Source organism: Zootoca vivipara, chromosome 6 (assembly GCF_963506605.1).
Source record: "Zootoca vivipara chromosome 6, rZooViv1.1, whole genome shotgun sequence".
Lineage (NCBI taxonomy): Eukaryota > Metazoa > Chordata > Lepidosauria > Squamata > Lacertidae > Zootoca > Zootoca vivipara.
Window position 1 is genome coordinate 15,815,312 of NC_083281.1, and position 15,543 is coordinate 15,830,854.

General features: G+C 52.4%; 1 protein-coding gene across 3 annotated transcripts in view; it reads right to left on the reverse strand.

Moving 5' to 3' along the window:
- The window catches only part of VASP (vasodilator stimulated phosphoprotein), a 33,021-nt gene that overhangs the window by 12,639 nt on the left and 4,839 nt on the right, over nt 1–15,543 (reverse strand). Inside the window, exon 1 of one of the 3 annotated variants that reach the window (XM_060275480.1) lies at nt 9,592–12,762. The exons of 1 other annotated variant lie outside the window; for it this stretch is intronic. In XM_060275480.1, the coding sequence (XP_060131463.1) occupies nt 9,592–9,746 (155 nt within the window). In that variant the 5' untranslated portion in view covers nt 9,747–12,762. Of the gene's footprint in view, nt 1–5,951; nt 7,557–9,591; nt 12,763–15,543 lie in introns of those variants that run through there. One more of the 3 variants, XM_060275481.1, reaches the window with a different exon arrangement.

A 15,543-nucleotide genomic window follows, 5' to 3' on the forward strand; every position in this document is an offset into this window, starting at 1 on the left:
GCTGTTTTAGGGGTTGTTTTTAAAAGTCTGGAACGGATTAACCATTTTGCATTGCTTTCTATGGGGAAGCGCACCTTGGTTTTGGAACGCTTTGGTTTTGGAATGGACTTCTGGAACGGATAAAGTTTGACAACCAAGGTACCACTGTACTTAGATTTTCATTATTTTGACTCCTGTGTACACATTCCACATGCTTATTTTCCAGTTTTGTTCTTCATCGTTTTATTTTCAGCACCTGATGTTCTCTTATATATATATGCATCATAAAATGAAATAAAAAATATTTACACACACACACACACACACACACACACACACACACACACTATCCCAGCCCCGAACTTCTTTCAATATGGTCAAATTTAGCACAGTAGCTGGTAAAATGTAGGTACAGAACCCCCCCCCCCATCCCACCCTGTTCCCATCTGAAAAAAAACAAACACTACCCAAGGAAGAGGAAGGAGCGGTTCCACTGGCATTAAGCAAATTGCATTTCTCCATTATGCAAATATGAACAGAACTCTATTCTTCTCTGTGCTCAGTTTTAAGAGAGAGAAATTGACAGTCTGAGGACTCGGGGGGGGGTTAATATTGCAATGTTTGTTTAAAAGCTTTCTGTATTGCTTTTCTGACAAAACTGCCCCCCCAAATGCATAAATAATTGAGTTCTTAAGGCCCATTTCACAGACACCAGAGATGAGGACTGCCTGATATCACTTGGACATGGGTTCCCTAACTGGAGTGGGGACCCCCAGAAAATTGCTCTCAATTTGTGGACTCCAACTCTGACCCAACAGCCATCAGGGTTGCCACTTTTTTATTTTAAAAAACTGGTCTTGCTCCTCTGCAGCCAAACATGCCACACACACACACACACACACACACACACACACACACACACAAAGGCAAGTGATGCTCTCCCCTGTCTATTGAAGAAGCATCTCTTTGCTGGGAAATTTTAACTTCCCCTTAAAAAAAAAATCACTCGCAATTGATGTGCATGGCTGCAGTTAAAGGCAAAGGAGCAGGAGCAAGAAAAAAAGATGGCAACCACAGCTGAGATGCTGCTTCTCCCCCCCCCCATAGAATTCAGAAGCATGCTTTGGGAGGCCTGTCACAAACACAGCGAGACCTGACACATGGCCTCCGTCTGTGTGGATGGAAAGTTCTGCAAAGCATCAAGTCACAGAACAACATGCAGGAGAAATGTACTGTTGGCAGGGGAAAGAGTTTTCGCAGCCCCTTCTGCCTGGATTCCCTAGAGGTCCAGCCTTATATGGGTCCTCAGGGGCCAGTGGCGGAGAGGGGGGCACAAGCACGTGCTTGCCTCTAGAGCCTCTGGGATTCTTCCTCTTTTCTCCAGCCTTCCCTGCTCCCTCCAGCTCTCCTGCTTTAACAGCACCGAGAGCCAGGCAGAAATCCAGCAGGTGTAGCTCACTTTGCCACGGACAAAGTGGTTGGGGCAGCTGCCCCTGTCGAATGCCTGCCTGCTCGAGCCAAGATGCAACAGGGCAGGAGCAGCAAGATGGCCGAGAGTCAGCTAAATAGGTACCGTATATATACCCAACAAACGCCTGACCAAGGATAAGATTTGGAGGCTTGTGAAATAGGTTTGGGGACTCTGAGAAAGGCGGCCTATGGTTTAAGCAAACTATTCTGCAATTAAGTTCATTGGCTGGCCAATCACATTCTCTTTCAGCCGAAGCCACCTCACAGGGCTGTTGTTGCGAGGGATATAAAGGGGGGATGGAGCGAGGCAACACCACCCCTGAGCATCTTGGAGGGTAAACTGGTGATAAATAAATACGTTGGGAGGGATGAGGGAAGCTGTTCTCTGCCACAGCTGGCTGCCGGGGATTATGGGAGTTGTAGTCCAATGCTACCTGGAAAAGCCACAGATATTCCTCACTCCTGGCTTAACCCAGCCTTAAGCTCAGTGAAAACTAGATGCCTTTGGGGAAATCCCCAAGCAGGGCAGGAGTGCAACAACACACCCAATTTGGGTAGTAGCCACCAATAGCCCTCTCCTCCTCGATGAATTTGTCTCATCCTCTTTTATTATTTTATAAACTATCATGTTGCCACTTACACAACATTCCTATAAACCCAAAAGTCCCAAACACTGCAACCTTTTATTCGTGGGAGAGTCCCTCCCCTTGATCATCTCGGATGCTGTTTTTTGAACCTTTTCCAAACTCTACTATGTCTTTTCTGAGTTAAGGCAACCAGAACAAAACACAGTATCTCAAACGCGACCACATCAGAGATTTGTACGGCGGCATTCTATAAGCAGTTTTATTTTGAATCCGTTTCCGAATTATCCCTAGCATGGAATTTGCCTTTTTTCACAGCTACCACATACTTGACGTCTTTGTCTGCTATGACCCCAAGGTCTCATTCTTGGTCAGTCCCCGCCAGTTCAGACCCTATGAGCGTAGGTGTGAAATTTATAGTGTTTTTGGCCTGACATGCCTCATTTTACACTTGTTTACAACGAATTGCACTTGCCGCCTTACCACCCATTCACTTAGTTTGGAGAGGTCCTTTCGGAACTCCTCACAATCTCTTTTTGTTTTAACAACCCCGAACCATTTTAGTATAATCAGCAAACTTGGCCACCTCACTCCTAACTCTAGATTGTTTATGAACGGGTTAAAAAGAGCAGGACCCAATTCTGACCCTTGGCGGGGGGGGGGGGAGGACTTCCACTTTCTACTTCTCTCCCATTGGAGAAGTGTCTGTTTATTGCTTCCTGCTACTTAACCGGTTCCTGATGCACCTACTTGAAACTCCAAGCACTCTATGTCACTTCTGCCTATATGCATGTTTAAACTCAAATAACTCTGACAGGTTCGGGAAACATGACTTGCTCTTGCAGAAGCCATGCTGCCTCTGCTTCAGCAAGGCTTGTTCTTCTATAGCCTTGGTTGCTTTATCCTTAATGATACTTCCCACCAGTTGAACTTCGCGCAGCAGAATGGGTGCAGAAGGATCTTCTGGGGGAAACCCACATGCGACTCAGAGGATTGGAGTCGCCTTGCCCCGCACCCTGGCCTCCCCACCTCCTGTCGCAAGCCTCAACAGCTCGGGGCCTCTGTGTGGCAACCGCACAGCTATCGCTTAACCTGGGGGTTTCTGCAAGAGGAAGCTGAAAAACGCTTGCCAAAACCACCATGCGCAGAAATGCTGGCCAAGCAGATGCTCCACACTAGGCTGCTGAACCCTCCTGATCTACCAGAGACACAGGGTGGGGGGAAGTGGGGGGAGGATAGCGTGTGCAAACATAAAGACTCAATGGATAGAGAACTGGATCCATATGACCTGATATGCCGCCCCCCCCCCCCCCGTGCACACACACTCCTATCTCTGCACAGGTTACAATGGCTGGCTATGGTGAAGTCTCTCCCTCTCTCTGCCTCAGTTCCCCACTCTGTAAAACGGCTTACTGCTCAGAGGAAATGCAGCGGCTCAATAAAATACTTTGCAGATTTAAAGTGATGCAGAAAGGGTTAGCTGTCCTAGGGCACCGCTAAATCTACATTGAAATGTATGAGGGCAGGCGGGAGGGCAGGCCACATGGGGACTTAACATACAACGCAGGCTTCTGCACAGCAGATGCAAAATATGAGCTTATCTGCAACCAGGAAGCCCAAATTCCAAGGCTGGGCTGAATTATGCAAATCAAAAAGAAGAAAGGTGTTTGCAATTTAATCCGCTTAAGTAGTCCAGGGCTAACAGTCCACCATGCGGGCTGGGGGAGAGAAAGGGGTTGTGCTTGGAAAATGGAGGAGCATCCTTGTGCTTCCATGCAGAACGCTGAGGACTAGAACCTTGGCAGGCAGGTGGGAAAGAGAATTAATTCTAAAGGAAGCCGGTGGCCAGTTCCGCATTGGACTCGAGGCCTGGGCATGCAGGCCACCATGTGCCCCAGGCGATTTCCACAGCCGTCTCTTCTCCGCACCCAATCATGCCCCCCCCTATGCACACAAAGCTGCCAGGTGAGTTCTTCTCCCCTTCTCTGCCACCTTCCTCTCTTAGCACAAGGGTGCTCAGAGAATTGCGGCAACTGGCAGAACAGGAAAAGCAGCCATTCTGGCAAGGACTCGTGTGTGTGTGTGTGTGTGTGAGAGAGAGAGAGAGAGAGAAACATGTGTCTTTTACTGTCTGGGGTCTTCATGCACAAGGAGGGGGGTATAGAAGGAGTGGATAGAATGCAACAGGGGGGGAGGTTGGCAAAGGTCTGGGACATAGAAACAGCCTCGAAACCACACCATTTGTGTGCACGCACACATATGCATGTGCCAAGAAGAGCCTGAGTGCTGGATCAGGCCGATAATGGCCCAGCCTCCTCTTCTCACAGCGGCCAAGCAGAAGTATGCGGAAATCCACAAGCAGGATCTGAGCACAAGAGCAGCTCACCCTCTCTTGCTGCAGCCTTGCTGCCACAGAGTGTGCATAGCCATCGTCCATCGATAGCCCTCTCATCAAGCAAAAGAGGGGAGATTTCCACCTATTGAGTCTGGACACCCCCAAGCAGCCTGGTTGAGCCCCCCCCCCATACTATGGCCTTTCAGGTTCCTCCCCTCCGCACTGCCAAACACAGAAGGCCTTGCACACACAACACAAACACCGGGTGCCCCCGCAGCTCAGCTTCCCTCCAGGCACCAAAGGGTGAAGCGGAAACGGCAGCCGCTCCCTTAATCCAAACAGGGAGCGCCAGGCCTGGGACACGATTCCTGCCTCTGGGCTGCAGGCGAGTTGCGGCACAGCCCGGCACCTCACAGCGACTCTGCGGGAACAGGAATGGGGAGCGGGCGAGAGGCAGAGAGAAAACAGGCAGCGGTGGCTGCAACTGGAGAAGACCAGAACAAATCAGCTGGAGGAAGCTGGAGGAGTGCCTTCCTTGGAGGGCGAACTCAGAGGAGGCTTTGCAACAAGTACTTTAGACCTAAGCAGGGCTGGGGAGGTGGCGTTGCAACTCCAAGAGGGCAAGGAAGACAGACAGGAGTTCAGCTCCCTGAAGAGCTCGGCTTTTAGGAAACAGTGTGTGTGCATGCAGGTTTTTTTAAAACTTTGCAGATCAAGGATGTGCTCAGCTGGACGGAGGGAGGGCAATGCCTGCCTACACTGAGAGCCAGTGTGGTGCAATGGTTAGAGTGTTAGACTAGGACCTGGGAGGAGCCCAGGGTTCGAATCCTCCACTCGGCCATGAAGCTCACTGGCTGACAGGGGCTGACTGGCTGTAGGGATTCAATGAGCACTAGGAGTTTGATCGTAGAATCACAGAGTTGGAAGGCAACATTTAGTCCCAACTCTCTGCAATGCAGGATGCATGCAGCCGTCCCATACAGGGATCGAACCTTCAACCTTGTTTGGAGACAGCAGGGTTCAAATCCTCCACTGGGTGACCTTGGGGCCAGCCACTGCCTCTCAACCTAAGCCCTACCTCGCAGGGTTGTTGTGAGGATGAAACAGGGAGTAGGGGGAGCCCTGTGCACCACCTGGAGCACCTTGGAGGAAAAGGTGGGATAAATCAGCAATAAATGAGCAACAGGCAGGCAACATCCTTCTACAGTGATACCTCGGGTTAAGTACCCAATCCGTTCTGGGGTGCCGTTCACACCCCAAAAAGTACTTAACCCAAGTGGTGCTTTAGCACATGTGCAAAGTGCCAATAGAGCAGGCATCCCCAAACTGCGGCCCTCCAGCTGTTTTGGCCTACAACTCCCATGATCCCTAGCTAAGAGGACCAGTGGTCAGGGATGATGGGAATTGTAGTCCAAAACATCTGGAGGGCCGAAGTTTGGGGATGCCTGCAATAGAGTGTTTCTGCACATGTGCAAAACGCTTCTGCGCATGCGCGCATAACAACCCACAGCGTACTCAACCTGAGGTATGACTGTAGTTTCAAGCCAAGAGCAACAGGGGGCGCCGATCCCCCTCATGCTCACCCCTCCCAGGTTCTGTTGAGCAACAACTTCACCCCATCATGAGTCTCCAGCTCACGTCCGGCTCTTGCAAGCCTCAGGTCCCTTCACAATCTCACCACGGCCGCAGTGACGCAAGGTAGGAAAGCGTACACTTCCGAGACTACCTCGCTTTTAAAAGAGAAGGCAAAGACCCAAACCGCCCAGAGGAGGGTTGCGCAAGGCTGGAGAAGCCCCGAGGTGTGGCTCCGTAATTGCTGCCAGACAGAGCCGGCACCCGCAAGGGAGAAACTGGGTCCCTGCAACGCCACCCCCGCAGGCAATGCGGAGCAAGTTGATGGGTGCGTCGCTCGAGATGGGCATATATATGTATAGGTGCAGAGGAAAGTGGAGGACCCTTGGTCAGCCTAGGTCAGTACTGCATGCACTGGCTGGCAGGGGCTTTCCAAGGTTCAGAGAGCGGGCATTGCCAGGAGATGCCAGGGGTATCCTGCCTGCAAGTGCTCAACCTCCATTAAGATCAAGTAAGGTTCCAGTCCTCATGGAGTTTAGCAAAGGGCTGTTTTAAACAGGAAGCTACCGACTCAGACCTAGCTCAGCACTGCCTACACCGACTGGCAGCTCCAGGCTAAGGCTCTCTCCCCGCCCTACCAGGAGACGCATTCGGGGTTTGAACCTGGGACCTTCTGCACCCCAAGCAAGGGCTCTACCATCAAAAATTCCAGGCGGGTCTGAAGTCGAGGTAGTGCGGTGTAGCGGTTAGTGTGTGTCAGACTAGGACCTCGGAGAGGCTAGGGTTCGAATCCTCACTCAGGCATGCCGCTTGCTGGTTCAGTCACTGCATCCCTCAGCCTAGCCTACCTCACAGGGTTGTTGTGGGGGTTAAATGAGGAGGGGGAGAAGAACCAGGTCCTCCACCCTGAGCTCCTTGGAGAAAAGGGAGCGATAGAAATGCAAAAAAATAGAAATAAAATCCAATTCAGCCCTGCATACAGAGATACACATTTTTGCAGCTGCCAATGTTCCTCAGAAACGGCTTGCGAAACCTTGGCTCAGCGTTACCCAGAATCCTTTGAGATGCATCTAATCGGATGTTGCTCTTGAAACCGCTGTGGCATTTTCTCTCTTTGTAAGAACCTACCCCGTCCTCTCTCTCCACAGCCATCACAGTTTGTTTGCATTTTGGGGTCATGCATGCTGCAGGCCCCAGACCAAAGGTCTCTCTCTCTCTCTCTCTCTCCCTCCCCACAGCTCACAAATGGAGGAGCATTTGCTGCAAAAGGGGGGGGGGAGGAAGGTTTTCTGAAATGTGGAACTTGTCAGCCAAGCATCTCAAGACACAAAAATTACAGCATAAATAAACCACCTCCCCCTTCATAACCTCGTGGGGGGGGGAGGGGAGAGGAAGAGGAAGACCTGCAAACAGGACTCCTGGGTCCTGCTGCTAGCAAGTCAGCTCGAGTGGTTCCCTCTCTTCCTTCTGCCTCAGTTTCCCCTATATGTAAGAGACACCTTAACTTCTTCTTACAGACCCCCTCGAGGGCAAACAGGGGTGGGCGGAGGGTCTTATCAAGATAAGCCCAGCATTTCAAAAGGTAGATGTTATGCTTATGCCCGGGGGGGGGGGCGGGGGCGCTGCAACCAGGCCTTTTGCACTCCAATACAGCTGCCAAGCAGAGTCTGTGCATTTAAGATTTAGGATGTTGCCTGAAACCAAGTCAGACCATCGTGTCTGTCCGGCTCAGTATTGTCTACTCTGCCTGGCAGCTCTTCAGGGTTACAGGTGAAGGACACTCCCAACCCTACCTTGGAGATCCTGCCAGCAGCGGTTGAACCTGGGGCCTTCTGCATGCCAAGCAGGTGTTCTACCCCGAGCTATGGCCTAGTAACTGCAAATGCCAGGCCAGCGGGGGCCAAGTGAGAGCACTGCAACCTGGGCACAAACCCCCATGCCAAGGTTGCCCCCCACCAAGGAGCTATAACCTCTGGTGGCTCAGCTCAAAGCCAGCTGCCCGAACCAAAACATGCCAGAGGCAGAGGCAGCGAGGCTTCTGAATCCCAGTTGCTGGAAACCTCGAGAGGAGAGAGCTGCTTGCGGGTTTTCCCATTGAGGCGCCCGGTTGGCCCCTACGAGAACAGGGTGCTGGCCCTTGTCCTGATCTAGCAGCCCACCTCTTCTTACAGAACCTCCAGCTCCACAGGCAGTCTACCTGGGTTCCTAGGTTCTTATTTGGCCTCTGCGAGAAAAGGAGGCTGGAGGAGACGGGCTCCTCCGTTTAGGTTCTGAGGGCAAACAGACAACCGCTCTCCTATTTTTGGAAAACAAAGCAAGGTAAGGGGGGGGCAGTGCGGGAGACAGGCTGCCTCCCCCCCCTGCCCCCAGCAGAGACTGAAAGAATAAGAAGTGGCACCTGGAACGGGCCAACCGGAAAAGAGCCGGAAGGAGGGAGGGAGGGAGAAAAACAGCAGCCTTTGCCCATATAAGGTAGACTTGAAGGACAGGCCGGATCTGTGCTGGAGAATGTGGGAATGCAAGGCGGTTGGAGGCGGGGAGGGGCCCAGAGACATCCTGCCTCTGCGTGTCCGTCCATCCCCCCAATATCCCAGCAACCCGGCCTAAGCAAGTACAAGGAACCCCAGCCCAGCTCAAAACACCCTGACATCATCCCTCGCCTCCCCAAAGCAGTCAACGGTCTCCATAGGTATTCACAAAGGAGGGGGTTTTTTTTGCTAGAGAGCGACTTTTCCTTGCTTCCTCTCCCTGCCCCCCCTCCAAACACAGACACACTCCCCAAATTCCAGACTTATGAGCTGGAAGCATTGCAACTGATGGGGAGGGGGGGGTGGCTGACTTAAATTTGGGGCAGGGGGGTCCAGAAGAGAGCAACAGACAAGCAGGTATGGTTTGACTCAAGAATGGTTTCCATGTTACTTTCTCTAACTTGGTTTGTTGTTGTTTTTTCAAAAAAAGTGGTGGGTTTTTTTGGCAGGGGGTGGGAATTGGCAGAGCTGCACAGTCTTTGTTTTCTGCAGAGGGACAAGAGCGGCACGGGGTTGGGGGGGGCTGGAAAAAGACATTTCCATGTATAATGGGTGTGTGTGTGCATTTTGGACGGCGTTCAAAGTCGTTTCAAATTAGCCGTGTAAACATTCCCCCCCCCCCCAAAAAAAACCGCTGATCAGAGCGTGCTCCCTGCATGTACAAGAAACCGTCAGTTGGAGAGGGCAGCCCTAGATGGGGGAAGAAGTGACTCCCCCCCAAAAAAAACCCCAATGATATTCCCTCCATTGGTGGACTCCTGTCATTAATAAAGATGGGATTTTTCCCTTTCAGAAATCTTAATTACAAGTAGGTAGCCGTGTTGGTCTGCCGTAATTGAAACAAAATAAATAAAAATATAAAAATTCATTCCAGTCGCACCTTAGAGACCAACTAAGTTTGCCATTGGTATGAGCTTTCATGTGCATGCACTTAAGACCCAGAATTTTTTCCTCCTTACCCCCCCCCCACTTAGAGGGTGGCAAAGTGGGGAGCAGGGGGCTCTCAACCCTTCCAATGGGGAGATGGAGAGCCCCCTATCCTGAAATACAAAGCCCTTGCCTAGAGCTCAGCAGAGCACCTGTAGTGTCACACACACACACACACCCAAAAATTCAGCCGCACCTGGGTTTCTCTATCTGCTTCACCTCGACTTTTTTAGTGGGTTCCGGGGTGGGAGGCTTCTTCCCCAGCGTGATCCTGCCAAAGGGAAGCACATTCCTGGTCTCTGGAGGGACTAGAAGTCCAGGGAGACCCCGGGGGGTGAGGGTGGTCCTCATCCTCCTCTCAACCAAGCCTTTGGGGACGGTGCAAGGAGGACGTTCCCAGGCCCAAAATTGCAGGTCCAGGAGAAAAATTAAATAGCTTCGCCCCACCCCACCCCGATCTCCAGAAATGCATCTTGCAAAGGGCAGGAGCCCCACTCTCCTCCCTGCCAGGAAGCCATTGCTAACTCCCTGCCCCGCATCCGGCCCAAATACTCATCCACACTTGAGTTGCGTCGAATGGTGTTCATCTTTGGCCTTGGGGGGGTCGGGAACCTTGCTGGAAATGGAGAAAGTCAAAGGTCACAGAATCGTGGAGAGGGGAGGGAACCCCGAGGGTCATCTAGCCCAACCCCTGCTGGAAAACCTCCAGTGGAGGGGAGATTGCCACCTTCCGAGGCCAAGGTCTCCCAACGGAAGCCAGAAGGCACCCAGACTCCAGGGATCAGTCTGGAAAGGAGCGGGGGCGGGGCGGTGTTTAAAACCATCCCTGAGAGTCGGGGGGGGGGCAATTTTCAGGTTCCAGCCAGGGGCCGGTCCAAAACTTCTAGGATTTCTTTTGGGGGGGGGAGAGAGAGATTGCGTCCATCCCTGGAAACACAAGGATCTTGGCTACTAATCTCAAAGGCCTCTGTAGGTTTTTGTGAGATAAGGGTGGGCACCCCAGGATAAGGAAGTTGGGGGGGCTACACCTCCCCCACGCAGGCCCAATCCATCCCCACCTGAGCTTTGCGCCTTGCTTCTCTTTGGGCTTAGGCGGTGGGTCAGGAGCCGGAGATCTGCCAGAGAGCAAAAAACACTCAGGTCGCCCTATGGCGAAACGGAGGGGGAAGCAAGGCGACCAGGGGTGTTTTCCCCACCCCCCAAGTGCTGGGAGCGGGCAAAAGCCAGGCCTTGAGGGTAGGATGCGCCTGGGTCCTGGCTGTGCTCGCCCCTGGAGAGCATCAGTAAGGAGGTGATGGGGGGGGATGTGTGCCAGAGGCATGTCCCCACCCCCCACCCCCTAAGTCCTCTTCCTCCTCCTCCTCTGCTGCCTTCTCCCCTGGGCAGCCTTGTATTTGAGACGGCTGAGTCACATCCTGAAAGGCGCTTTTCCGGTCTCTTCCAGCTCGGGACAATTTGGGAAAAGGGGGGAGGGCCAGCAAGACCTAGGACTCTTTGGTTGGGGGGGGCGAAGTTCCCTCCCCAAAACAGAGCTGCATCCAAGGCTGACCTTGGATGAGAAGGTGGAGGAGAGAGTAAAGGGACAGCTGGTCATGGCAGGGGGTGGGGAGAGGCTTCTTGGATTGGGGGGGGGGAGAAGAGGTTGCAATCCATGTCGGGGTTGCATGTTTAGCGGGGGAAAGAGCATGGCAGCATTTCCACAGGGCAGAATACGGCCCTTGCTTGCAACTCCAGCCCCCCTCCCCTACACCCGGGAGGCCAGCAGAGCAGAGGGCCCAATCCGAGGGGCGAGCCGAAACAACCTTCCGAAGCGGCCCATGGTGTCCGATGTGGGCCCCCCCCCCCGCCGCGCCTGGCCCGGGTGCAGGTCTTTCTCTCTCTCCCACCCGCCCTTACAATCCCCGGGAGACGTGCCAGGCGGAACTCAGTGCTGTGTCACAATGCAGCGGGCGCCCGGAACCTGCGACCCCCAAGAGGATTCCGGTGCTGGGGGCCCCAGAGACTCATGGTTGAGGCAGCTCAGCTCCCCCTGCACGAGTGTAAGAAGAGCCTGCAGGATCAGGCCACTGGCCCATCTACTGGTAGCCAAGCCTCCTGTTCTCACAGTGGCCAAATACCCCTAGGAATCTAGATAGACTGCCTCTGGAGCTGGAGGTTCCATAAGAACCCAAGAAGATGCCAACGGGAAGCATGCCATCCGGCCATGGCTAGTAGCCACTGAATATGCCCAGTCCTCTTTGAAAGCCATCGAGGTCGGTGGCCACCCACCCCGGCCTCCTGTGGCAGTGAGTTCCACAGGTTAACTCTTTGCAGCAGCAGCAGCAGCAGCTGCAGCAGCAGTCCTTTCTTTGCCCTGCGGCGAGGCAACACCTTGGCCCTTAGTTTGCAGAACAAGGCGTCCTGGGGCTTGCTGTTCTGGCCCGCTCATCCCAAGCGATCTGAGTTGGGCTGGCAACACTTAGTCATCTGAGGAATGAGGAAAAGGGGGCTTAGCAACCCGGCGCCTGAAACTGGCTCCAGAGCAAAATGAAGTCACCCTTCCCCAGTAAATGCCGAATCTTAACCTCTCCTATGAACTGCGCAGCTGCATCAGGAAAGAACGCCTGTCTGTAGCTCAGGATCCTGCTTCCAACAGAGGACAGCCAAGGTGCTTCTGGAAGCTCCCAAGCAGAGCACAGAGGCAAAACACACATCTGCTACTTTTGTCCTCCGTCCCCAGTACATCATATTTAGAGGTAGACACTATCTGAATATGGAGGCTCCATATCATTCAACTCAGGATCTTGGTTCCCGGCTGATGGACCAAACCACCCCCATGAATTTGTCTAATCTCTCTCTCTCTCTTTCACCAAAAGTTCATTTCGGAAGCTGCCTCTCAACATCCCAGCCCAAACAATAGAGCATCTTTCTCCTGGAGATGAAATTACACCTCTTCTCAGAGGAGTTCAAAGTATTACCATTGCACTCATTTCAGTGGTAAAGGCTAAGCAGTCTTTAAAAAGAGGAAGGTGGCGGACTCTCCTTTGTCAGAGGTTTTCAAGCAGAGGCTGGGAGGGTGGGGGATAGAACTATAGAGCTGGAAGAGATCCCATGGGGCATCTAGTCTAACCCCCAGCAATGTGCCGGTCTCTCATCCAATTTGAAACCCAACCAGACCCTGCTTAGCCGTTTTATTGCTGCACCACCAGGAGGAGGAATAGTTGAGGAGTCGTCAGCTGTGATTCCTGCATTGCAGCGGGCTGGGCTGGATGACCCTTGGGGGTCCCTCCCAACCTTACGATTGCATGAATTAGCATTTTTAAATGCTTGATTTTAATTGGCATCTTACTGCGTATACGTAAGTGTGAGCCCACCTGGTGCTCTCTCCCACCCCCACCCACCCCCTAAAAAGTCCCATGCCAGCCAGGGCTGATGGGAGTTGTAGTCCAAGAAGATCTGAGGGCACCAGATTGCCTTCAAGGCATGGGCCACAAAAGGGTTAACATCCACTGGGCTTGCTCTTCCTCTTCCCAGTCAGTCCATGTACACAGTGGAAAAGGGAAATGGTTCAGGCTGCTTCCTGCTCTTTAGGTAATCAGCCAGGACTGATTAAATCGCCTGCAACATCTCAGCCCCACAGTCCGTACTAAGCAACTCAGTCAAGTAATTGCAAAGCTCAGGGGCTGGTGGGTCTCTCTGGACTCTTGCCTGGGTTGCCCATTTTACAGATTGGGAAAATTAAGGCAGGAGGGGGGGGGAAATGGCTAGATCTCAAACAAGACATGGCAGACAGGCACACACGTGTGAGCACATAGACGGAGGAAGCATTGTGTTTTTTTTGTGTTCCTTGTTAAAGTGAAAAATGCTGCTGCCTTTCGGGTCAGAAACCTTGCAAGGCCAAATGCCAGCCTGGTGTAGTGGTTAGAGCAGGGGTCAGCAAACTTTTTCAGCCGTGGGCCGGTCCACTGTCCCTCAGACCATGTGGTGGGCTGGACTATATTTTGGGGGGGGGGGAGAGAGAATGCACGAATTCCTATGCCCAACAAATAACCCATTTTAAATAAAAGGACCCATTCTGCTCATGTAAAAACACAATGATACCTGGACCGTCTGCGGGCCGGATTGAGAAGGCGACTGGGATGCATCCGGCCTTTAGGTTGCCTACCCATGGGTTAGAGCAGGCATCCCCAAACTTTGGCCCTCCAGATGTTTTGGACTACAATTCCCATCATCCCTGACCATCCTGTTAGCTAGGAATCATGGGAGTTGTAGACCAAAACATCTGGAGTTTGGGGATGCCTGGGTTAGAGTGTCTAGGACCTGGGAGAGACCACGGTTCAAATCCCTCCACCCACTCATCCATGACACTCACTGGGTGCGACTTTGGAAACTAGTCATAACATCACAGAATTGGAAGGTACCCCCGAGGGTCATCTAGTCCAACCCAACTTCCTGTCGGCCTGGTCTACCTCAGAGGGTTGCTGTGGAGGATTAAATGAGGCAAGGTTTAGGAAAAGCATCCCCCCACAAGTCCTTCACATTAGACTTCAACGATTCAGTCCTTGCAATGCAAAAACTTTGTGCTTAGGAGCTGGCTGAGCAGGGCAGCCTCAGCCTTCCTAGATGACCCTGGGAGGTCTCTTCCAGCTCTACAGTTCCATGCTTCTAAGCATCTTCATTCCCCATAGGCACCCCAAAGTGGCTGGGGGAGGGTTTTCAGGGGGGCCATGCAACATAACCCCCCCTTCACTCCCAGACAGCTGGAAGCCTCTCAGCTGTTGAAAGATACCAGAAAGAAACCCCAAGTAGCAGACATTTGGGTGGTGGTGGTGGGGGAGGAAATAAAAGCACCAGTTGCTGCAGCTGCTGAAACTTCTCAGGCCTCCCCCACAGATCTAACCACTAGGCACTGCACGAAGACGCAAATAAAACCCTGACCGGCCGCTGAAATCTGCTTCTCCTACCCACAACTCTCACTGCTGGCGTGGTCCCAATGTGGAAGCGTGAAAAGCTGTGGGTTTTCAAGGGGTTGAGAAGGTGGGGGTTGTTTCCGCACGGCTGCAGCAACGCCCCCACTGCCATGACCCAGACCCTACAGAAAACTCAAGGGGCGGCTGAGTGCTCTGGTAGTCAGGATTCCTGAATGGGCTCTTTTGCAACGCACCACATCACCTTGCCAAATGCAAAATAAAGGCTTTGCAAATGAGAGGAACAAAAGGGCCTTCTGCGGTTTTGTTAGAAGAAGGGAGAGGTGGATTCGATGAGGTCCTGGAACTGCAGAGCCGGAAGGGAGGGAGCCCAAGGATCCTCTAGTCCACCTCCCCCCCCCCAATTGCAAGGTCATTGGTGCCAGTAAACTCTAATTGCTGGTGTGCTGCGTACATGCTAACTGCAAGGATGGAGGTTGAGAGCCATTGATGGGAGCTGGGGAGACCAGGGTTCAAATCCCCACTCAGCTGGGTGTGTGTCTTCGGTTCAGTCACAGGCTCTCAGCCTAGCCTATTCTGCAGGGTCGTTGTGAGGACTGAATGAGACCCCACCTCGAGCTCCTTAGAAGAAAGAGGCGGGGGGGGGGAGAATATATAAATGTAATCATCAAAGATTTCTCAGTACTGTATACACCTGAGAGTCAACGAACTCAGATCTGAAACTGTTCCACGTCACACAACTTCTCTGTGAAATCAAGTTTCTACCCAGGAGGTTGCAAGACTGTCAGATCAACCCCAGCAGTGAAGGGGAAGGAAGTCTCAGGTCAGCTACTCTAACACAGACCTCCCCGTTGGGCTGTTTCGGACTACAATTCCCATCAGTCCTAGCATATCAGCCAGGGATGATGGGAGTTGTAGTCCAGAACACCTGGAGAAGGCACTAGGTTAGGGAATTCTGTGTTTAAAAAGTATTCTTGAAAGACAGTGTTATTTAGCCAATCATGGGGTGGTAGAGAATGAAGTTTTAGAGCCATCAGAATTAATGAATGTGGCTGAGTTAGGGCCATCGATTTCGAAAGGTCTATTCTGAGTAAAGCTTAGAGTTGGGAAGGAATTCCCCAAGGACCATCTAGTCCAGGCATCCCCAAACTTCGGCCCTCCAGATGTTTTGGACTACAATTCCCATCTTCCCCGACCACTGGTCCTGTTAGCTAGGGATCATGAGAGTTGTAGGCCAAAAC